The following is a 24,781-nucleotide window of genomic DNA, read 5'->3' as shown; positions in this document are numbered from 1 at the left end:
CTAACAGGTTCAGGGATCCCTAAGTCAAGCAGAAAGAAGGAGGTCTTCGGTCTGCTCTGCTTCAATCTCGTGGGTTCTCCTGAAATAATCTTTTATAACTTCTTACCTGCTTCAATCTCGTGGGTTCTCCTGAAATAATCTTTTATAACTTCTTACCTGTCTTCATTGAATTAAATGATATTAATAACAATAAATACCAGGCCCTGCAGGATTGATGCTTTATTTTCTTATACACTCTCGTGTCCCCATGCTGTCCATGAAAACTATGCTCCCGTCGCTCTGATCCATTCGTAAGCGTCTCTTTAAGACATCTTTCTGATACTTGCTTGTGTATTTTTGTGCATGCTGCTTCCTTCCTTTGGAAGGCCCTGGAATGGATACCTGGCGATCCACCCAGGCCACAGCTCCATAATTATTTCATTTGTGAAATCTTCTCTGACTTCTCCAGACAGAATTTATACTTGGATCTATGTGCTCTGATTCCAACTTGGCCAAAATTCTATGATTGTATTTTTCATGTTACTTCAAGGTTGTATTTTCAAAATATTTTTCTTATGTATTAGATTGTAATTCTCTCCAAGATAAAGGCTGTATTCTCTTTACCTTTTATACCAAGTACCTATCTCAGGACCTGACAATTAAAATGAACCTTATTGGAAACCCATAATCAACATCTCAGACAACTGGACACGCACTGCCCTCTGGTTTGTCTGTTTCTCAAAGGACTTTTCCCATGCTTAAATTTCTTTGTTAAGTGTATGAGTGGATGGTAACATTCAAGATTTAGAAGATTTCCAGCCCTGGAAATCGTATTGGGCATTTGTTTTTAGACTGCTCAACACTCCATTCCCTCCTTCATTTAGAGAGAACACTTGGATTTTTCCTTTGGGAACAAGTTCTCCTCTGGGTCACATGAGCTGGGTAGCAACATCAAATAGAAATTTCATGGCCTCCATCTCACTCTCTTTAGCTGTGTGATTCTCTCTTCTGGGAAACTGAATGTTGATACAAGAAAGGAAAACACATTGGAGTCAAACCACCGTGACTGTAACACCTTGAAGGGAGAGTCCTATAGTTCCTCATCTCTAAAGCCTGGGAATACTGCTGCTTCTTGTCCCCTCTCCAAGACTTCATTATTTCAGCTGTCCTTCCAATTATTTTTATTTTATTTAAATTAACTAGAGTAAAATTAGGGATTCATCACCTGGACAGAATGAAGTGTTTCATTTCAAGAATCTGTCAGCTGCCATTACCTTTATTATTAGTAATTTCAGCACAAGTGCATAACAACACAGCCCCATATAGTCTTCGTGTTATTATGGAATTAGAAGCAAACGCTAGAGTTACTTCACTTCATTTCCTTCTGCCAGTTATAAAACCTGCAGACACTTGTGAATTACTTCTTGCTTCTCATCGTCACCCAGGGATCTTATCCACATGCTATTTACACCTCTGTCCAGGTCATTACCTGTTTTGACAGTCACCCTTCCTCCTAGCCACATTTCTAAAAGTTAATATCTTTTCGTCAGCAATGGGTCTCACCCCTAACATCCGTACAAGGCTAGGCAGTTGAGGAGAAATCAATAGGGTGCATTTATCAAGTCAGATGTTGGTGTGCATTTATGGTTATGACCGGGAAAAATGAATGAGGAAATTATTACTCCTTCTATTTCACTCAGGGAAGACCAAATGCCTTACTGGTTTTCATTTAACTCTTTTCATCTCCTTTTAAGTTAAAAAGAAAGAGCAGAGCCTTTATTCTCCCCATAGTTCATAACTCATTCAGCTTGTCTTATTCTTCCTAAGAAGATAAGAACATTGACATCCAGGGCAGAATTCTAGGAGAATGATTTAATATATATAAACATGTAAAATAGAAGAAGAAGGTATTGAAATTAAACAACTAGAAAAAAAACTTCTTATAGAAAGAAGTACCCTCAAGTTGTAAAAATATTCACAAAATGAACTTAGAGTTAAGGTAAGTAGCCTGAAATAAAAATTCGAACTGCCATGCCATTGGGCAAATTCTAATGGAAAAAGAAATTCAACTTACCCAGATAAAAGTTTTACTGGCATATTTTTTTAAATTTGGAAATGTGTGGTACAGTTTATCCCCACATATGATGTAATGCCATGAAAGCAATCAAAAAGTATGTTAAACCCTTTTTTCTTCAGATGTTGTATTTCTGTGAACTATAAATGTCAAGTGCACTGCATGTCTGCTAAGGTTATAAACTCAACATTTATAACCCATAGTAAACATGACTGGTAAAATTTACAGTGAATTGCATTTACTCTCGACTTGAACAATTGCAAAATGCATGAAAGTTTTCCATTGTGTTGTCTTATTTCCAAACGGTGAACATGACCCCCCAGAAACTTCTTAGTTATTTAGGGTAAGCATCCATGAGACTACAGTTATTTAGGGTAAGACTAAAGTTATTTAGGGTAAGCATCCATGAGACTACAGTTGTAATGCAATGTTTCATTTTGTATCTAATTTCTTTCCAAAAAAGTAAATACCTACTATGTCTGTTGATCAAAGACACGCATGCTTTGGACAGAGTAAAATGCCTTTGCTTAAACGTATTGAAAAGAAGATTTATATTCAGGTCTCCTAAATTAACGTACAGATTAAAACCAGATCACTTAATACACTGGGGACTCATTTTCTTCTTATCTAGAGTGGGGAGGATAATATTAGATATAAAAATGCTATGAATGATTTTATATAAAATAAGGTATAATTTAGACATCATGGTAGACACAGGTTCCAACTTCCTTGGTACCTGGAAAACAACACTACCAAATGTCAAGAGTAGAAATTTCAAAGCCAGCCTTTCTTCACATACCTGCTTCATATGTGGTGGCATGTGCAGTCATGCTCCATGTGCTGGACCTTCTGTTTTTTGTTACCATGACCGAGAACTCATACATTGTGTTTGGTTTGAGGCCTGTTGCTGTGTAACTCAGAGATGTTGTGTCTTCTGACTAAACAAGTGGGAAATAAGAAAAGAGAAAAAGAAATGAACTCTATCAACCTGGTAAACCAAGACACATAAGAAGACTATCAAAGGCCAACAGAAAAGGAATTTATTTCCAAACAACGGAAGACCTAGGACACAGCACTGACTTTATTTCCTTTCTGTACCAGTTTACACTGGCTGATTGTACATCTAAAACCTAATCAATAAAATCAGACGTTATGTTGTTAAAGGGGCAGATAGATGATAAATTTTCCCAAGTGAGGCAATAACCAGAGACAGGACCAATTCCACTTCCTCTGTCAGTTCCGTTTTTAAGGTTATCTGCACTGACTTTAACTTCAATTTATTTCTCATAATTGAAGTCTTTTTTTCAGAGGCTTTAATGTTTTATATATTTTACATAGATTGCTATGATTATTTGCCCACTGGTAATAAAATGAATTTTTAGAGCTCTACTGCTTATGATTTTTTTAAAAACTCTTTATGATACAAACTTTTAGTGATTCCAGAATCTATACAGCTGCTATAAAGAAAATGGACAAAAGCAATATTGTGTCATGTGATTTTCTGTCTTTGTGCACAGGTCACGTTAAATATACATTGAACTATGGTCATTGGAGCAGTTGATCAGGAAGAGAATAAATTGGATAAATATTAAATGATTACATTAGTGTTAATATCTTTGGTCTTCTGATACATTCTTTGTCTTTTAAACAACAGGTTAAGGATATTTTAGTAGAAAGTAAATTGTCTGTCTTTATTGCTTACTCAAAAAAGATCAAAACTGTAATGAGGAAAAAGGTTAATCTCCCAGGTTAATGTGTATTTTCCATATCATCAGGCAAATTTAAAACTATTTATGCCTATTATAAATATCAATTTATGCTTGTTATTTAGATCTTGATCATCTTCCAAGGTTAAATATTTACTTTTACTTTAAAATTTATTACCTTTGTTATATATCCATGTCTAGGAAAATCAAGGAAAACTTTTTGTCTCCACCTATGTCATACCTATCTCCTCCCTTAGCTATTCTAGTGTGGTATATCTTTTTTATTCTACTATGAATCCTTCTTAGATTATAGCTATGGAAATCCTACATTTCATTATAAAATCAAATAAATATTTAACTGTTCTAATAACATTTCGATGATGTGCCCATCCATCCTATTTAAGTGATGACCTCATAAACATTTATCAGAAGCTCTTAAAAATAGCTGTAAAAATGTATGCCCTAAATAAATGTAAAAATATTTTGTAGACTAAGATGGAACCCCATCAAATAAAACATGAAATGGGCAGCTCGTATCTGATAGGCTGACATAACTTCCAATCTTTCCCTCCTTCCCTGTCGTGAATACCTCTAAGTCTTAGAAATGGAAATAAGGGGAGAAATTGGGCAATGAGAAATATTTCAGCTAGGAGGGAAGACCACACTTTGATAAAACTAGTCTCTTTGAGCATAGACACAACTGGCATTTGGGAGGCAACTAAGCAATACTGTCCTTTGTATTTCTTAAATTCTTATATGCCTTGTTTGTATTCTTGAATGATACACTTGCATTCTATAAATGCCATTAATTCACTGAGTTTTCTCAGGAACTTTATGAAAAGTTACTATTCAACATAAATCATTAGCCTGGAAGTATCGATACTTTGGAAAATCATGGCTGTATGTGTGTGTGAGGTGGGGGACAGAATACCTAGGTACTACCTCTCTAAGCCTCAGCTTCCTCATCTATAAAATGGAAATAATTGTAGCACTGACCTTACAGTGCCATTTAAAGTGTGAAATAAGTCAAGTAAAGCATAGTACATGGCCCAGAGTAAGTACTAAATAAATGTTAGCTACAATATTTTATTCATTGTCTAGTGTGAGATATGGGCACTCTATGTGTGTGGTGTATACACACACACACACACACACACACACACATATATTTACAGCATTTTGATAAATTCCCCATTGAATTGTAAACATCTTGAGAGCTGAGACTGAGTCTTGCACAACTTTCTATCTCCTGTAATATCCATGCTAGTATCTGGTAAGCACTAGTCAATAGTCAATGAATGCATTTTGAATGGGAAGTCATATAAAACATCAAATGATGAATCACTTTAGTAGAAAATAAATTACAGAAAATTTCTCCATTTGATAAGGAAGGTCAATATACAGTTTTGGACAATCAAAATATGAATGTCTGGATTATGACGTGGGACTGAAGTAGAAGGGTACTCCTAGGGGGAGAGGCCTGGATAAAGCCATCAGCTTATCTGAGTTCCAGCTCTAGTTTCATGGGGGATTTTGTCAAGTTATACAACCTACCCAAGTCTTCATAAAGATCTCTACATGCCTACTTAGCTATGCAGAATCTTACTTATTCTTTTTATATTGATAGTATATCAATATCCCAATCACATAGATAAAAAAAAAAGGAGATTAAACAAGTTAAGTCACATGACAGGACACAGGAAAGCCAACTCTAGAGCCCATTTATTTGACTCATGTATGTATTTTTCCCCCATTACCTTGTGTTGCTCTGCCTAGCTTATATAAAGCTTAGTGGGGAATGAGATGAAGTAATAGATATGACAGTGGTTTGAAAAGTTCAAAATGCAAAACCAAAGTAGTCTATTACTATTATTTGTAAAATTTAAATTTAATGTATGTCTTTCTAGTAGAGCAGATATGCTCTACATTTTTCCTTGCTATCCAGCTTACCTAACTCTTTCCTCTAACCCTGCTTCTCAGGGTGTGGGTGTAGAGTGTGTATGTGTGAGAGAGGGATCGAACGTTAGCAATGGAAAGCCTTATTAGGTCAGGGAAGATGATGGGGAGAGAAACAGTTGAACATATTTCCTTCAATTCTCATACTTCAATCCAGAAGAGAAAACAGCCTCTCCTTACAGAGGATAGCTTTTGGTTGGGTCTCACACTGTAGGCATTCTTTATGAGACTCAATAATCCTGTGTCTGTTCTATTGACTCTTCAACTGAAAAAAAAAATGCCTCCAGAAATTCTGAAACTCAAATCATTCTGCAGAGAACAATCACGGTCCTTCAGAACATTTTACGTACTGGCAACGTACCCACAGCCACTCTGTGAAATGAATGTATCCGCAAAGTACAGCAACCATGAGCATAACACTTTTAAAGTAGTCTTTTTAAAGTAAACTTAGAATTGGGTAATCTGTATATAAAGAGAGTTTTTAAAAAATGCTCTCATGTGTTTCATCAGTTGTCTTATCTGATAATGTTACCCTTATTTATAGTCCTGCTGAGTCTTAAATCTGATACTGTAAGGAGATAGAGCATATTTTATATCAATGATACTATTTGGACATGCCTGGAGAGTTTCTCCTAGTACCTGACCTAGCAGAGAGGCAGAACCAAAGGAAACTGTTTTTTAAATGGTTTCAACTAAAAACTGATTTACTATGAAACGTGAATTTTACGCCACTTAAAGGTTGAATGAAACTAGAAGCAGATCCAGCATGGCTACAGGAGAAAAGAGGCAGACTTCCAAAATTATTGGTGGGATTTTCCTTTAATCTGGGGTTTTGAGAGTTAGAAATTTCCAAAGGATATTTTCATCCCCCCAAATCACCACTGGCTTGAGTCTGGATTAAGCAAGACAGCAGTTTAGTGGAAAGAACATTGGATAGAGTATTGGGAGATCCAGATTCTCCCTGAAAGCCACCCCAGTAGAGTGGTAAAGAGAAGGGATATAAGGGGAGTATGAAGACTGTGGAGTGCCCGGGTTGAACTACTGGTTCCTTTGTTGTCGGGTAACATTTATGCTCTTTTTCTTCTTCCAGTTTTATTGAGATATAATCGACATACAGAACTGTGTAAGTGTAAGGTGCACAACATCATGATTTGACTTACATACATCATAAAATGATGACCACCAAACTATAAGTTTAGTGAATGCCCATCATTTCATATAGATACAAGATTAAATTAACAGAAAAAATATTTTTTTCCTTGTGATTAGAACTCTTAGGATTTATCCTCTTAACAACTTTCATATGTAACGTACATCAGTGTTAATTATATTTATCATGTTGTACATTACATCCCTAGTACTTACTTATTCTTATAACCGGAAGTTTGTACCTTTCGACTGCCTTCATCCAATTCGCCCCTCTCCCCGCCCCCGCTTTAGGCTCTTATTTCCAAAGCTACATTCTCCACCCCAAATAATCATCCTGTGAATATTTTAAATGTGTTTTATTATAGTACCTCACTTGAATAACTTACGAATTCTTTGAAGTAAACCTATGGAGCTGAATGTATTATGCATTCCAAAATTATAAGTAATGATTTTAAGTATGTGAAATAACAGCTAAAGCATGTTAAACTGCCTCTATGATCTGGCATAGTTCTAAGTAAATGGTAGGTGGTTAATAATTACTTGTTGATCTCATTTTATTCTACATTTGTGTACTGTTTACATACACTACTAGCATGTGGTAGGCTTAGGAGGTAACAAAATCGTTCCAGTATACAAATAACCGTTTGTTGGAGTTGCTGAGGCTGGCTGATAGAGATTTGAAGGTAGACATGACAGTGCCTCAAATATGTATCTCTAAGGAGCTCTTGGGGGGTTGTGGGATGACTCAGTGATAGGACAACAATAAGGGACGTGGTCTAATTCATATTAATTAAAGGGGAGTGTGCATTGTGGATTTTCTTTACCACCTGAGGGTGTTTCAAGGCTAAATGAGGAAGTAGATGTTAATGGCTTAGAGTGTGTTCACCATCTAAGGATGGTATAAAATAATCATTATGTATTCCTTTTCATATTCACTATAAGATGGGTCTCTGTAACATTAATAGGGGTGCCTCTGGCGTAAATCTAGATTCCAAATGAAAAGAAACACACCAAAATCTGTCCAAAAAATGAATGTAGAGCTCTGCTATTTTTAAAAGAAAATGGCGCTCCCTTGTACCAAATCACATTATTTATACAAACCTAACATCTGGTAGAATTCAAATATTTAACATTTTGCAGCTCTTGACATTTTTCTTCCCTGCCTTAGAATTGTTTTCCTAAGACACAATAATTCCCAAGCCAATTTTAGATACTGAGTTCTTAAAAGGCTTTGTTTTCCATTTCATGTCACTGCAGCAAAATGACTCAGGCCAGTTCAGGATGCATTTAAAACAATGTATTAAACAAATGACAGTTCACGTGAAATTTCATACTATCAATTCGAACTTCACCTTGTATTTCGCATTCGCAGAAAAGCTGGTCCTCCACCGGACAGTGTAAAGTCGCACTTCGGACGATTTTTGGTTCTTAGGGACAGAGTTGTCTGCCCAGCTGACCCTCACAGCATCGTGGGTAAGAGCCACAGCCTGTACACCTACTGGTGGGAGCATGGGGGTGGAGACATCTGGGACCGAGGTGGGGAAATCATCAAGCAAAGGATAATAATCAACTGGGTCAGTGGGATCTGGGTTTAAAAACCCGCCAAATGAAACAAACAAATAAATACATAAATAAAAGAGTTAAAAAAATAAACATCAGTGGCAACACATCACAATGAGTTAAATGCATGGCAGTAATGATGAAAGGGAACATGAGAAGAACAGAAAAAAATACAATTAATTCAATCGGAAAACTCATTAGAAACGGTATTGCTAGATTACAAAAGTAACTGACTGTTTTCCATAATTCACTCATTTCCTTAGAGTGGTTTTATCCATTTGGCTGTCACGTCTAGTTATATATTTTAAAAGTCCATTTTTTTCTTGGAATGTTGTACACTGTTTCTTAAAAGATCCAGCATAGAATTCACCAGTTTTATAACTATGCAGATAACTTAAAATAACAAAATACTAAGGAGTGTCTGGTTTATTTCCTCCTGCAAAGGAAATAAATGCCTACCTAATATCTGCTTTGTTATTTCTTTGTTTTTCTCCTTCTCTAACTTGATTTGCTTTCTCTAATGCATTTATTATTGCTTAGATCCTACCTGCATAAATATTGTTTAGGTAAGAAACAAACAAAGGATAAAAGACCAAAGGGCCCTGAGGTCTACAGCAATCTGTCTATGGCTATGACTGCACAAAGCCAGACCAAGTCTGTGGTCCTCATGGTTCAATGATGTGATAATTGGGTTTATATAGCACATGGTTTGGTTAGATTGAAATTCTTAGAGAAAGTGTAGAAGTGTCCATTTTATCCACATTCTCACAGAGTAATTAACTTTTTATGGCATTTCTATATCTACATGCCTTGTTTGAAAATTTTAAGTTCCATGGAAAGACTTCGTATTATTGGGTGGGGAGACAGAATGAACTACCTACAACCTGATGAGATTTGTGCTGAGATACACACATGCTGAGATACACACATCCATAACACAAACAGAATCTGCATAATGATGTGTGTGGTTTCGTAAGATTCTCTAGAAAAATCTTATATTTGTTTTTATGCTGGGGATGTCAGAATCAGGCGAGCCTATTTTGTGGCTGTAGTTAGAGTCCAATTTTGAGCCTTTTATTTATTACCTAAGACATTTAAATCTGTTAAAAATTTCCTTGAAATCATATAACATGTATCCTCACTAACAAAAAACAAGATGAGCTCTTAGGCTGGGCATTTGATGGCATTTGGGGAGATGAAACGTACTAAAATGTAGAGTATCTGAAGCAGTAAACATACAGAGCTTATATTTTTAAATACAGTATAGAGACTAAGGGCTGATTCTCATGATTACACTTTGTCCACTGAATTTTAAATGTCTACCCCCTACTCATCACTGTTTTCCAATGAATTATTCCATCGTTTACCGGGCTGTGGGCTTTGGAGCAAAATATAAAATCTGAAAACAAAAACAGAACAAAAGGAAGACCAAGAAAAAAAAAAACAATAGAAAGAGAGAGAAAGAAAAGTATGTGTTTAAAATTTAATGACAGAGCCCAGGCTTTTTGTATGTCCTTTGACGTGTCTTTTTATTAAGGGCTCCTTTAAACCCAAATGGATTTATGAAATGATGAAGGGGCAGCTGAAGACACTGCAGCCTCTAGGAGGATCGCAATCTGTCATCAGGCTGGCACATCGGTGGAACCTTTTGGCGAAACTAGAGCAGGTGCTGCCTCACTTGACTTGTTTCTATTCACAGCTGACTTACCAAGAAGAATGTTACACACAAGGGAGGACTACTCTCAATCTCCTTTTAGATCAACTCATATTCATGTTACCCTATCTGATGTTTCTTTGCTTAATCTAGTTTTGTTGATACACCTATACTAACTTCATAGTCTTTCACAGGTACCCTATATAAGATTTTGAAAAGTCGTGATTCTACTTTAAGAAACGGTAATACTCAATCCTGTTATTTCTGGATTTTAGAAAAGTATGTTTTTCATGACTTCCTGTTGAGTTTCTTGGAGTCTCAGTTCCAGAATGCATCCCTAAATTTCAAGTAATGCTGTTTGTTGGTATCTATCTACGAACTAATGTAATTCAAAAATTTCTAACCTGGCCAAGTTTTTCTTGCTTATTTTAGAGGAGTTTTTTTTTTTTTTTTTCCCCCACTCATGGCTTGTCATTCTATTTGCCACTTCCTCCAGAGCTGGGCTAATACAATAGCCATTAGTTAAATGGACAGTTTAACTTTAAATTAATTAAAATTAAATAAAATTTAAAATTCATTTATTCTGTTGCACTAGTCAATTTCAGATGTTTGACAGCCAAATGAGCCTCGTGCCTGCCATACTGGATAGTACAGACACTACGGTATTTCCAACAAAGCAGAACTTAGTAGCAGGTAGCAATCACTGCTCTAAATATATGCCACATGTACTGCTAATTATCTTCCCCTCTCAGGTCAGAAACTGGGTAGTTGAATTAAAAACTATCTAAACCAAGTACCTAAACATTTTTAAAAATTATTTAATTAATTATTTTGGCTGCGTTGGGTCTTTGTTACTGCACACAGGCTTTCTATAGTTGGGGCGAGCGGGGGCTACTCTACGTTGCAGTGCACAGGCTTCTCATTGTGGTGACTTCTATTGTTGTGGAGCTCGGGCTCTAGGCACTCAGGCTTCAGTAGTTGTGGCACGCGGGCTCAGCAGCTGTGACTCATGGGCTCTAGAGCACAGGCTCGGTAGTTATGGCGCACGGGCTTAGCTGCTCCGCAGCATGTGGGATCTTCCCGGACCAGGGCTCGAACCCATGTTCTCTGCATTGGCAGGTGGATTCTTAACCACTGTGCCACCAGGTAGTTTAGGTAGTTTCTTAGGTATCACCAGGTACCTAAACAGTTAGTGCTAAACACTTAACTGTTTAGCAGTTATTTTGCTGATAAACAACTTTTTTTTTCCAGTTATTTTTCCCTCGTATTCCTGGGTGCCTTATATACCACTGATTTTCAGTGGTAATATACAAAAGAGTGAAAAAAAAGACAAAAACACAAAACATAGCTTTAAACCGTTTGCTAAAAAGAGAAACCTACTCAATTCCTAATAGTTGTTTTGGTAAGAACATATAAGCGTATGGTCAACATACTGAAGTTCAAAACAAGCTTTTACAAAACATGACACAACTGTACTTCATAGAGACATTTATAAAACAAATGAGAATAAACAAATTCAAACAACACACCTCATTATTACCCTGCTCTCTTCCCTTCTCCAGGCTCAAAATGTCTTATTTTTACAACAATATGGAATAAAATTGCAAAAAATATGCAAAAAACTGAAACAACCTGCCCATTTGACCTAGTGAAACTTTCCTTGGCTCTAGCACTGATATGTTCCGAATGAGATGAGGTCCAGAGTAGACCAGCATCTATGAGCACATCCATCTGGAAAGCACCATAACCTGATACTTACTTCAGCCTGATGCATTTACTGCCTTTGATTTTTTTTTTTTATTACTTTATGTTGGCCTCTTCCAAGACTGCTTATGGGAATACTTTGCAGAAGCTCAGAGACCGAAAATATCTTCTATGTAGCCCTTGGACACATTTATTGAAAGAGTTTCTCACTGAATCTAAACCTCTGATTCTGTTTATTCGCCCTTTGTTCTCCATGACGTGTGAAAACAGAGTAAAATAAGTCTGCCACATCTAGGCAGGGATGTGGAAAGGGCTGGTTTTATTCATCCTCTCCAACCCCTTATTGACTTTTCTTCAGTAAGAAAATTCCCACACGTTTTCCAACTTTCAGTATTATTTTATTTCTCAGATCCATTTGGATTAGTCATAGCAGGAAAAAATTGTCTTATGGATCACTGGTATTTTAGAAACCACTCTGGGAACGCCATATGCTAAGAATTAAAGAATGACAACAAATGCTCAGGGGAAAAAAGTTAATAACACCTCAAATAGTTCTTTCTGAGCAACCTATCTTCAGCTTATCTGAACTCTACTATCGCTATTACTATTAGTTTCTGCTCAAAAATCGACTTTTGGCAGGTCATCTTAGTGTTTCTTCTTTGTGGGCTTTAGTTTTGGTAAGAAAATTAGAGTTCTAAAAGACTGACCATGGTACAATTTTGTGTGGTCTGATCACAAGCCACATCCGTGACTCTTTACCATCTTTTAACCTAGGCAAGAAAGAGCTGGCTTACTGAATAAACATTATAGGAAGGACGGGCACAGCCAAAGTTGGCTGCTATCTCTCAAAGAAACTTTGGCAGAGTAAGAGAATAAGGGGAAGAGGAAATCCCAGCCACCCTCCACCATGTTATCTTGTAGTTTCCATCCTGGCCCTCTAATTGCCTCATCTCTCTATATTTAGAAATAACACGCTTGACTGTAAATATTCTCTGGGGTAATATTTCTTATTTACCCGTTTTGGGGAGCCATGGGCCCTTTGATAACACAATGTAAGATATATACTGTCTCCACAGATAAATTAATATACTGACATGCACCCAAGCTTTTGCATACCACTCCAGATGGACCATAGACATTGAAACCAGCAGCCAAAGAGTCAAGGAGACTCTGGAATAATATACTTGCCCTACAAGGAAATCCGGTTGAAAGCAATAAAGCGATGATGCGCTCCGAAAACCATCACATAACAACTGAATTTTGTTTACAACTGTAATTCTCAAGATAAGTTTATGAACGAAGCTTCTGGATTTGGAAAACAAACTGTACAAAGTTCACATAAATTTAGCTGGTAGCAGAAGACACAGGACTCCATTATTTGTTTCATGTTCATTTATTCCTACCTTCCAGGACTCATACTCAGGCACCCCAGTAATTTTGCATGTTCTCTGGGGCTCACTATGAAATCCTGCTCTCAGAGATCCTTTGTTCTCATTCAGGTGAAAATAGCTGATAAGTTGAATGAGGTCTGAGGGCTGTGGGTTTTGAAAGGGGGCAGTATCAAAGTATTCATTAAAAGGATGCAACTCTTGGGTTTTACTTTCACATTACAGAGATAAGGCTATTGGGGGTGGTCATGTGACTTTGGGTCATGTGATGGGTCATGAACAAGACTCACAGAGGTGGTACTTACTCTACTTCTGAGTAGGTCCAGCCTTGTTCACAAATAGGCTCCATAAATAGCTTGGGTCTCACTTTCTTACCCATCCCTTTCTCATTTCCTTGAGCCCTGTTTCTCTCCTGTGCTACCTTTCAAGTCCACCTCACGTAGCAATTCCTAGAGGTGAGAAGTCCTTGAAGCAGCCAATCCTTTTAATGTGCAGAGGCCCTGGACACTGTTGGGGTGACCTATTGGTCCAGCTCAGAAAGAACTCACTGGGTGACACAGCCAAATCCAAGCCAGCCCCATGAGGTCAGTTCATCCTTGTCATATCAGCTTGAAGGACCCTCTGCAAAGAAGCAAGTGTCCATTCAGGCACTTGGTGGCCTTTTTTGCAGGGACCCTCTTGTCTACATTGCATTGATTTGAAACAAGCTGCCCAGAGGAATGAAGAGTGGTATCAGGACGCCAAAACGTGAAGCTACTGGGAGAAGACAGAATAAGAGATCCATGTTCTCTTATTCCATGTACTAATTTATAGACTGAATCCCTCTCAATTTTGATAACCAAAAAAGTAATAAATGGTGTGTATACATATACACATAAGGCTTAGGACACGATTACATACATTTCTTCTTTGTATTTTGCTTTGTTTCACTTTAGTTTGTTTTCTTCACCATAATCCAAACACCTTGTCACAAGAGGATTAACTACTTTAGCTTACCGGTTATAGATCTGGTGGTAGCACTTTCATAAAGAGGAACTCCTTCTCCTGCATTGTTAAAAGCTTTTAGGGAGATTACATAATGGGAACTCGACTCTGGAGAAAAACAGAAAAAATATGAACGTGTTGATTTATTTAATGTACTGAAATACTCAGGATAAACATTTTCCTGAAATCAAATTGAATATAATCAATTAAGCAAACAGTTGTTAAAAAATGAGTGAGTTTGATTCTGGGAAGAAGGTGACAGTGGTGGCAATATAGCTTTTTGATCTTCCTAAATCTTCATATAAAAAGAGACAGAAGAACTAGATAGAAAACCAAAGGCATTTAGACATTTATGACAAAACAAGGTGATGAGGTCTATATGCTCACACCCTAAGATACAAGTGGATGTGGACAAACCACCAATATGTTATCACGAACCGGCATGTTATCAGTATCTGTGTAAGAGAAATCAGAGGGAAGCAACAAACCTGGAAACAGAGTAATTCTAAAATAACTATCAAGTAATGCTAGAAAGTGCAATGGACCAGTTTAAGATCAGTAAATGTAAATACTTGAAACTAACCTACAAAGTCTCCTTTCCAGGACAGTGTTCACACTGGGGACAAACTATTAAGAATATATTTAAAATTTATGAGTAGGACAGAAGCAATAGACATGAAAGGAAGAGAAAGTCCAGATCAAAGTAGGAGAGAGGAATAGTCATGAAAACTTGGGAAGCAAACTGCCATTGTTTTTAGTGTGTAACAGGGTTCAGCCAACTTTTCTGTAAAAGGCCAAGATAGTCAATATAGCTGTGCAGACCACTTTGCCTCTGCCACACATTCGTCTGTTTGTTTTGTTTGTTTGTTTACAACTCTTCAAAAATATAAAAACCATTCTTAGCTCAGTGGGGCCCAAACAAAAATAGGACCTAGGCCAGATTTGACCCACAGGCTATAGTTTGCTGAGCCCTGAGCGCAGGTCTAAGGAAAACAACAGGATAGGGAACTCTGTGTATTTAGAAGAGCTATTTGAACTTCTGGGAATGCAGGGAAACAAATCACATAAAAGCGAGCAACGAAAATCCGTTGAGGTTAAATTCCTTACAAAACAAAATGAGGAGAACATCATTCTTATAGACAAGTACACAAGGAAAGGATCAAAAATACACGAGAAAAACAGATCTAACCGCAATTTACTGTTTCAAAGTGAGCTAAACAACATTAAGAAAATAAAATGCCAGATATGCAAGAGTTACATAAATCAGAATTGGAAGAATTCAGAAATGAGGCAGCCTGGCTCAAGAAAGAATTCTATGTAAGTGACAAAGAAATCTGAATGGGGCAGCCCAGCTCAAGAAAGATTCCACTAAGGGAAAAAGGAATTTGAGAAATAAAGTGTAATGAGATGAACAAATAAATGCAACAAGGAGAAAACGAAAACAAAAACAAAAGTAAATGAAGAAAGAGTAGAAAAGAATGCAGGAAAAAGGTGACGAATATTCTAGAAGGAAGCCAACGTTGGAGTAATAGTTGTCCTTGAGGAAAAAAACCAAAGAAAGGGAACAGAACAAATATAGATGAAAAAATGTTATTCAAGAAATTTTTGCTGACTTAAAAAAATCTTTTAGGCACGCAAAAGAATACATGACTTATAAGAGGGAAAATTAGTTTATTATCAGACTTTTTGACAGCACCATACTGCGCCCGAAGAAATTTACGTGATTTTTTTGAGACACTCAAGGTAAGAAAATGTGATTCAAGGATTTTCCAGGCAACAAGAGTTAGCTTTAAATATAAAGGGCTCACCCAAACTGTTATCAACTTTGCAATTAATCAGGAAATATTGTTCCCCTGATCCTGAGATCCACTAGAAAATGAGCTTTAGACATTCTAAATGACCAGGGGAGATACTGACCTAATAACTAACTGGTGAACAATAAGTTTAATGAACTAAGACTAACGGAGGGTTAAAAGGAAGAGGTTTTATTTTGCAAGGCTACAAAATTATACCTATATTATAATATATTATAATATAGGTACCTATATTATAATCATAAGATAAACTTAAGGGAGAATATGAATAGTATATGCAAAAATGTTTCAATAATTATTATTGATGGTGATACTATTATTATTGTTATTCTGAAACCAATGTAATATGAGATAGAGCAAATGGGTTATCAGGAGAAATTCTAATTCTATCATACCCTGTGTCCTTGAGAACTGGATTCCTGGTGTGAACTCAGTATTGTGTTCCCACCATTTAATTGAAAAATCAGTTTAAACTCAAAGGTATTTTATCTCTCATTCTGTCCATGGAAAATGTCTAGAAACACTGACTTAATAACAACGGGTATCCCTAGCACCCAAACTGAGATTTTGAAAACAAGATTTTGCACTGCAAGAAACAAAGACTTCTTGGAGAACTGGTTGATTCCTAGTCTGAGGCGGGAAACACAACAACTGAGCCTGAGGCATCCTCACATATCAAATAGAAAGGAAATATTCAAAGACTAACAGGATTGTGTCAAATGGATTCGGAAATCAACTTGGAAGAGTTTTCCACTGACCAAAGGTGAGGACAGTCTGAGCGTCAATAAAGATGAAAGTTGCAATGAAATGAAACTTAACAAATACATATGAATGTGTGAATTCATAAAGATTTTTTAAAGGATAATAAGAGTTGGTCACTTCTGGGATTGACAGGGAACCAAATTACTATCTTCAAGTCTGGGTAAAGAGTCAAATATTTATCATGTCTTTCTTGAATAAACTCTACCACTGTGTAACCAAAGAGCATGTGAGGGGAGTATCCTTTTACTGTATTATTCTTACTAATAAGAAACAAATGATAAAATTCAAATACTGCTATTTTTCAGCCCCAGTGAACAAATGAAACTATGCATTAAGCATTCATGATCGCTAAGATAAAACAGAGAATCCAGACATTACATACCTCCTAATGAAAGAACACACTACCCTCTAGAGTCTTGCCAAAAGGATCGAACCTACTTAGTCTGATCAAGCTTCTTGATCCAAATGCCAGTTTGCAGGAAACAGAGCAAAGAAACAGGTTGAACTCTAACTTAAAATAACTCATGAAGTGATACATTTGTCACATGTGGTTTTCTGTGTCTGTGTTTTATTTTACAAAAAAAAAAAAAAAAGCTTTTAAAATGAATGAATTTATCTTTGACAATATTCTTTGAAAATTGATTAGATGGATTTTCCTTTGTGAAATTTTTATGTGCCCTAAATATTAGCGTTAAAGATATGACATTCCAAACCACAGTGACACAAGAACCACAATACAACAAGAAGAATAAAATAAGATTACATTCAATGCAGTCGAAGGGCTTCTATTCAGTGAATTGCTTCGTCTGCAAGAGGGGATATTTACTTTTTCAGATTTATGTTGTCAACTTAGTTTACCGAAAAGAAAGTAATCAGTCAACAAGTATTAAATGCTGTTGGAGATCCAAGAAAATTTGGAAAAGATGGACCTCTGTTGTCAGGTTACAATCATAATTCCGGGCAGAGAAAACAATGAAAGACTACATAAAATTAAGCAGTAAAGTATGTGATACAACTTATGAATGCTATATGAGTTTAGAGGCCTAAAAAATTAGGGATTGGGTCATCAAAGACTTCTTGGACTTGGAACTAGGACTGAAGGGCATGGGTAGGATTTAGAGGTAGAAGGATGGTAGAAGAAAAAAACATCTCAGGAAGAAGATGGAACAGATTGAAAATACAGTGAGGAAGATCACCAAACTACTTTTCTACTAGGAATAATATACTTTATAGTTATTGGAGTGAAGTCAAAGTCTGATTTCAAACATATATACAACTACAATGTAAACATTTATATTAGGTTCGAACCATAAAAAATTACTTCTTTTGGGTGAAACTGCATTTGGTTTCACCTAATATACATATACTATATATTTTCATCTGTCTATGTATTTCTTTATTAAGGGAGTGAGAGAGAGATCAGGAATGCCAAACTCACATGCTTAGAAGTTAGAATATGATTTTTGTTTTTGTCTTTGTTTTTAAACCTGAGAGAGGGAGGGAGAGACAGACAGATAAAGATATTTGGCTACAGTGTATGAGAGACAATAGGGGAAAGAGGATGCTGGACAGGAATTCATCTAAGTAATTCATGTAAGGAGCGGGGTCACCACTCAGCTTCCAGGTGTTATTAGCATATGGAGAGCAGTCCTGGTGTCAAATTTTCTGGAAATCCAGATTTTTATGGGAAATCATCACATTTTCAAATGTTGGCAAATAATTCAAATAAAAAAATAAACCTGTGCTGGCAAAACAAAATATATCTCTGAACTGAATCCAGGTCCACGGCCACTAGTCTATAACCTCAGATTCCTACATATACAACTATACATAAGAACATATATGTATTATGCAAATATATATGTATTCACGGAAGAAGGTCATAAAGTCTGGGCTTCCTCAGTCAAGATGTCAACCATAAGATCAACAGCAACCATGAAGAAACTATATGATGTGGTAAAGAGGGTAAATATAAAATAAGAAAGCAGGTGTCCTTTATGCAAGGTTATTGAGTATGCTTGTTTTATGTGGACCTCTCCAATTTAGACTGGAATTCAGAGGGAAGAATGTCTGACTTGAGTTCTGAACTTCCTGCTCAGGGTTGATGCTGAAACTCCCAGCCTGGTCCACGTTACATTGAATTCATCCCTTCATCACTCTGTCCCCACCTCCCAGCTGCCCAATTTCTACCTCCTCAGACAACTGGCTCTGTAAAAGCCTCTGCAGCATTACTGCACTATTGGTTTTCAGTGCAGGAGTATGCATTTATTCTCATTTAAAAAAAATTAAAAGTAACTCAACTGGTTCATTCTCATTTTACTGGTTTGAATTTTTGTCTCAATCTGAATTACCTCACCTAGCTGCTATCTGGATCCTAAGCAGTAGTCACCATTTCTTAATCTCCCCCCACAGTAAAGGCAAAGTCATTTCAATACTGACTCTTGCTAATATCAATACCCATCAAGTCTCTACTCATCTGAGTAATGGCAGCTTCTTCCATTCGATGTCTAGCCATGGTATAAGGTATGCTAGCAAAGAGTACGGAGTTTTATAATTTACCAGCTGTTGGATTAATGAATTACACTAACTGCTAAATTCCACAAATCCTAACTACCTTGGGTACACCTTGACAGTGGCCAAGCTTCAATTTAAATAGAAAGTGGTAATGGCTTATTCTCAGGAAAGGTAAACAGATTTGCCTTTGGAGTTGCCATAACAACAACGGAGTTGTTGCTGATACAAGAATATTGCTAGAGCCAGGGGTCTTCAAGACTTTTTGATCTGGTATTCTGCTGTTGTCAGTAATTTGAGGATCAGGTAAGTCCACTGACATTTGTAAAGTAACACAGAGCTGTTACCTAGGAAATAAAAGACCTAAGACAACTTCACATCCCCTTCTGTCTACCTTTTTCAAGAAGCTTCTTTATGCTCTTCATACTCTACCTGCTACTCAACATCTTTGGGGCTTTCTCTGGCCTCCATATAGTGTTTTTGTTAAATTGCATCTGGATCTACTAAGGAAACAACAGAATCTTTTTACACCCCCGTCACTTGATCCAAAGTAGTGAATCAGCCTGAACAACAATAAAAATATTATTTGGTTATTGGTTAATAGTGGACATAGGACTCTATTGCTTTGATCCCCTTTTATATTGTGATGGAGGCATCTCGTTTAAGTGTGTACTGAGGTGGAAAGATGGCTGTGAGAGTGTATGGGAGCAAAGGAGAACAAGGGTTTGTGTTTTCTCCCCGTACAAAAGAATAGTGTCATTTACTAGCTCACCACTAGAGGGCAATGTGGAGCTATTTTCCTGCACATGCTCAGAGCTCTTAAACTTTAAAACCAGTAAATCACAAAAGAATTGCCTAGAATTGTTCACTCTTTAGAAGCAGCAAATGAGTTAAACACATTTAATATTATCATAATGAATTCAAAATGAATTAATCATTAATTATGGTCAGACCCCATTGTTCAGGAATACAGTTAATGACAATTATGATAGTAAATTTATTTTTTCAATTTGCTGAAATGATACAGATATATAGGCTTGAAAAATGTATCAACTGCCTCTGAAAAATAACTCAGAGAGGTATTTTCTCATTTGAATTCACTGTGATTGAATCCTACTGAGATAACTTGAGTTTTGGTGGATGTTCACATGGGGATTATTTTTAATTATGGATATTCGGAGTGATTCCAAAGATTTCAAACTCTTGATCAGATTTTCATCATTGTTTGGCCAACCTTTCCTATGGAATACATCACGATGGGACAAAGAAGGAAAGAGAAATGCTTAATAACTCTTTGAGCATCCAAAACAGATAGCTTCTGGCCAGTATCTTCTTTGTGGCTAGGAAAAAGGGGAAATAAATGCCCATTTATTGATTATAGGGGTTATAAAGACAAGGAATGGGCAGTGGGGAGAATTTCTGGTTCTCCTACCACAGAGACTTGGTAGGTGAGAGACCCATTACTGTAAGAGCTTTGGTTGAGGCTTGCCTGATGGTAGAGAGATGCACGTGGCTCTCTGGGGCTAAGGGAATGAATCAAACCACCTGCAGACAGATCCTCAGGGGCTGGACCAAGATGCCGTACTTGGTAACAAAAGCCAGTAAGAACATCATCGTTTTTAGTTAGTATTTTGTGTGAATTAAATGCCACTGGAATGTGCTAGATTGACAGCCCATAGTCCTTTATTCATTACAGATTAGTTACTTCGCACAGTGGCCCCATCAATGCCAAGCGCTTGCCTGGGGCCCAGTCTTCATGTCTCTACATCTTTTGCCCTCTGTTAGCGCTGCCAACAAGTCAATTAGAGAAAATTAGAGTGGTAGCTGTTTTCCTAATGCAGATGCCTGCTCACTGCAGAGAAGCAAGGCTACCCCAGGCACAGAGTACAGACCACTGGATCCCTGTCAGATGGTAAATGTTACTGGATACCTCTGACCCCACTGGACCTGAACCATTTAATTAAGTGTAATGGGTGGATAGCAAACACAGACAATTGCATTGATCTCTTAAAAGCATGAGCAATTCATATTCAAGAAAGATGCAATTTATACAGTACTTTCAATATTCAATTCTACTTCATTACATATACTTGTTTGCAAATTGAATTAATAGCTAATCTAATTAGCACCCTTTGAAGGTTTCCTTCCTTCCTTCCATCCCTCCTTCCCTCCCTCCTTCTTGCCTTCCTTCCCTCCCTCCCTCCCTGTTTTCTTCCTCTCTCCCTCCCTTCCTTCTTTCCTTCCTTCTTATTCTATGAACACTATTCAAAGAATGGTCAGATTATAACATAACTTGTTCATTAACCAGTCTTGCAGGTACCAGATACTCAGCTAGTCTGTGTAAGGAAGTATTTGAGTCTAAAGGAGAATCAACATAAATTTTCTTTACTCTCCCCAGGTTTATCACCAGGAGGGAAATCAGATAAAAATAAACTTTATAGGGAAAGTTTCACTGCTTGGCATATAGGAAGTATTTAACAAATATTTGTTGAATTGATGAACGTGTGAGACACAGAAGGGCTATATTATTTAGTGAAGGTGAAATGGCAGCCCCCAATCAATCTGAACAAAGAACTCAAATTTCTTGATCTCAAACTACACATTCTGATACCTGTAGGTTTATGAATCCAAAGAGACTGTGCAGCGAAACCTCGCACCTGCATGTTCACATTCAGTTACTCTTCCTCTATTCATTTGCTCAGCAATTGTCATTGAGCACCTTCTGTGTGTAAGACATGGTTATAAGTTTTCTAGGGTATGTAAGGATTTAAACAAACAAGCCCTTATTCACCTTGATGAATCTTCTAATAGAGAAGCCATGTTGGAAGTTTAAAAACAAAATCAGAGCAAAGTGTTCTGGAATCAGAGAGGCTTTGTCGAGAAGGTGGCAGTTTTGCTGAATCTTCTGAGGAAGAAAGGTTGAGGAGAGAGAGTGGAATAAGCAAATGCAAGTGAACACCACATGGTGGTTATACAACCATGCACATTGGGATCAAAACGTGAAGACTGACGATTTCTCCTCCCTCTTCCTTTTCTCCCTCCTCCATCCCCCTCCAAGTAGTAACATTTGTTGGATGTCTAATTAGGCCCTTTGTTAACTATCTCACATCCTTTATTTTATTTAATCCTTCCCTTAATCCAGTCTCTGGCATGCAGTAAGTACTTAGCAAATACCTGTTGAATGGATAAACGATTACCCCCTTTTGGTAGGTAAGTGGGAGAATTTCTAATTCCAAAGCTCAGCCCCTTATCCTTGCCTATCACTGAATAATTGATGGTGAGTTGAATAACATTTTGAATAAGTTTCAAACTGTGCTTTTAGTTTTTTTTAATTAATTAATTAATTTATTTTTGGCTGTGTTGGTTCTTCGCCTCTGTGCGAGGGCTTTCTCCAGTTGTGGCTAGCGGGGGCCACTCTTCATCGCGGCGCGCGGGCCCCTCACTGTTGTGGCCTCTCTTGTTGCGGAGCACAGGCTCCAGACGCGCAGGCTCAGTAGTTGTGGCTCACGGGCTTTGTTGCTCCGCGGCATGTGGGATCCTCCCGGACCGGGGCTCAAACCCATGTCCCCTGCATTGGCAGGCAGACTCTCAATCACTGCGCCACCAGGGAAGCCCTCAAACTGTGCTTTTAGAGATACTGATTCCCCAGAACTATGTAGTCCAGGAAAAGATGTTTAAAGCAGGTCTACGTCAGACACTGTTGTAATTATGCAGGCAAAGATCACAAAGGCCTGCCTTGAGGTGGGAGAACACAAATGAAGAGCAAAAGATGCGTGTGAGTGACACAGTTTGTAGGTATATTTGGAGGAACAATGAGGAGGGGAAAAATCTAGAATGAGTTGTACGTTCTGAGTCTCATAGTGAGCTGAAAGCATTGTTGGGACTAGGAAATCAAGAAGGGAGAGAAAGATTCCTGCTTCTGTCACGTTTGGTATAGAGAGGAAGGGGCATCACAGATAAAACAGACGGGCTGCTCTGGGCTCTGGTCATGGTGTAAGAATTGTACATAAATAATCTGTAGTATGGAGGATACTTTCTTTAAGCCTCGAGGAAGCAGTGCATCCCTCCAGATATTCTTCCAAGTAATTGTATTCCTAATTTTTTTTTTTTCCCACTGAATTAACTAGCTGGCTTGGGGTTATTTAGAGATAATCTGCTTAGAGTTGTTGGCTCTTTCTTGATGAGTGCTACCAAATGTATGTGGTATTTTCCATCACATTTAAGAAAAGCAGACTTTCATGTGTACTGTGCTCTGACTTTAAAAACAACTTTTCATCAGTTATCTCAATGATGTTACAAACAAGTTAGGGCAGGGATGGTCATTCCCATTTCAGTAATGGAGAGACTGAGGTCCAGTTGTAATCATCTCAGCCAGAGAAGACACAGGAAGTACTGACTGTCTTCCATGTGCCCAGACTTGCTTCTCTATAGCAACAGGATGAGAAGGTCTGGGGTTTTCTCTGGACCATAATGCAGAGCAGACTTTAGTTACAAATTAGAGCAGAATAAACATTCGTCACCTGCTTTGGTTGGTGAGGTGTGCTTTTTGGCAGCCTGCCCTCAGAGTCAGAGAAACAATTAAATCCTCAGATTATAAAGCACCACAAACAGCTTACAAATGGGGCACTTCATGAAATGATTTCTCAGCAAAGCTTTACATGAGGAAATTACCAGAGACAATATAACCAAACATAGAGGTTTTCCTCTTTTCGTTCATATTTCTCAAGGAAATATTGAATTAAATAAAAGACAAGGTGAATATATTGTAGGACCATCTAAGGACTCAACTAATAAAAAAACCACAAATACTGTCCACTTAGTTAATTCCAGCAAATAGATCATTACTTTGGCTTAAAAGCCACTCAGACTGACCTCCTAGCATAAAGGAAAAATAGAAGAAGAAAATAATAAAATAAAATGTGTTTGGGTTAGGAACTGAAAGAGGAAGCATATCTTTCCCTTTTACAAACATTTGCTATCCTTTCTTCTCTCATTAATTTTTGTCTCCTTTTTCTATGCTTCTGGGGTTCTTCTCTTCGTTACTCTCCTAATTCTTCTAGGTTTCTGGGAGACAGGATGGGAGCTAGGCAGTAGAATAGAAATACAAAGAGAAAAAATAATAAGCATATGAATACAGAGGTGCTGAGGAAAAAGGGCAGACGTCAGTATAATGAGGAGAGCTTTTATTAGCACTTGCTGTACCAGATGCCAACGTGGCCAGGCTTTATCAGGCTTATCTAACCCAAAGGTGGGTACAATGATTGTCCCCACTCTAAAGATGAGAGGATGGAGTCTTAGGGATGGTCAAAGAACTTGTTAATTAGCAGCGCTCAGATTCAAAGCCAGGTCTGTCCTACTTTTGCATCTACCCACTTTCCTATCACTGCAGGATAAAGATTAAGCGAGACATCAGAGGCAAAGGCCCCAAATGGTTTACATTCTTTTTTGAAGTGGAAAAGTAGAAAGAAAGACACAAGACAGAAATAATTTGGGGACTTTACCATGGCTCAGGTTAAGCAGAGCCCAAGTGGAAATTTTTA

At 37.4% G+C, this 24,781-nt stretch overlaps 1 protein-coding gene across 1 annotated transcript in view; it reads right to left on the bottom strand.

Moving 5' to 3' along the window:
* The window catches only part of DCC (DCC netrin 1 receptor), a 782,001-nt gene that overhangs the window by 130,880 nt on the left and 626,340 nt on the right, over nucleotides 1-24,781 (bottom strand). Inside the window, exons 18-20 of the mRNA XM_024756807.1 lie at nucleotides 14,167-14,262; nucleotides 8,217-8,449; nucleotides 2,853-2,991 (exon numbers count right to left, since the gene is read on the bottom strand). Coding sequence (XP_024612575.1) covers nucleotides 2,853-2,991; nucleotides 8,217-8,449; nucleotides 14,167-14,262 — 468 coding nt within the window. The remainder of the gene's footprint in view (nucleotides 1-2,852; nucleotides 2,992-8,216; nucleotides 8,450-14,166; nucleotides 14,263-24,781) is intronic.

This window comes from Neophocaena asiaeorientalis, unplaced genomic scaffold (assembly GCF_003031525.2).
Source record: "Neophocaena asiaeorientalis asiaeorientalis breed wild unplaced genomic scaffold, Neophocaena_asiaeorientalis_V1.1 scaffold133, whole genome shotgun sequence".
NCBI lineage: Eukaryota > Metazoa > Chordata > Mammalia > Artiodactyla > Phocoenidae > Neophocaena > Neophocaena asiaeorientalis.
Note: the sequence above shows the minus strand (reverse complement) of the source record. Positions and strands in the feature narration are given on the sequence as shown.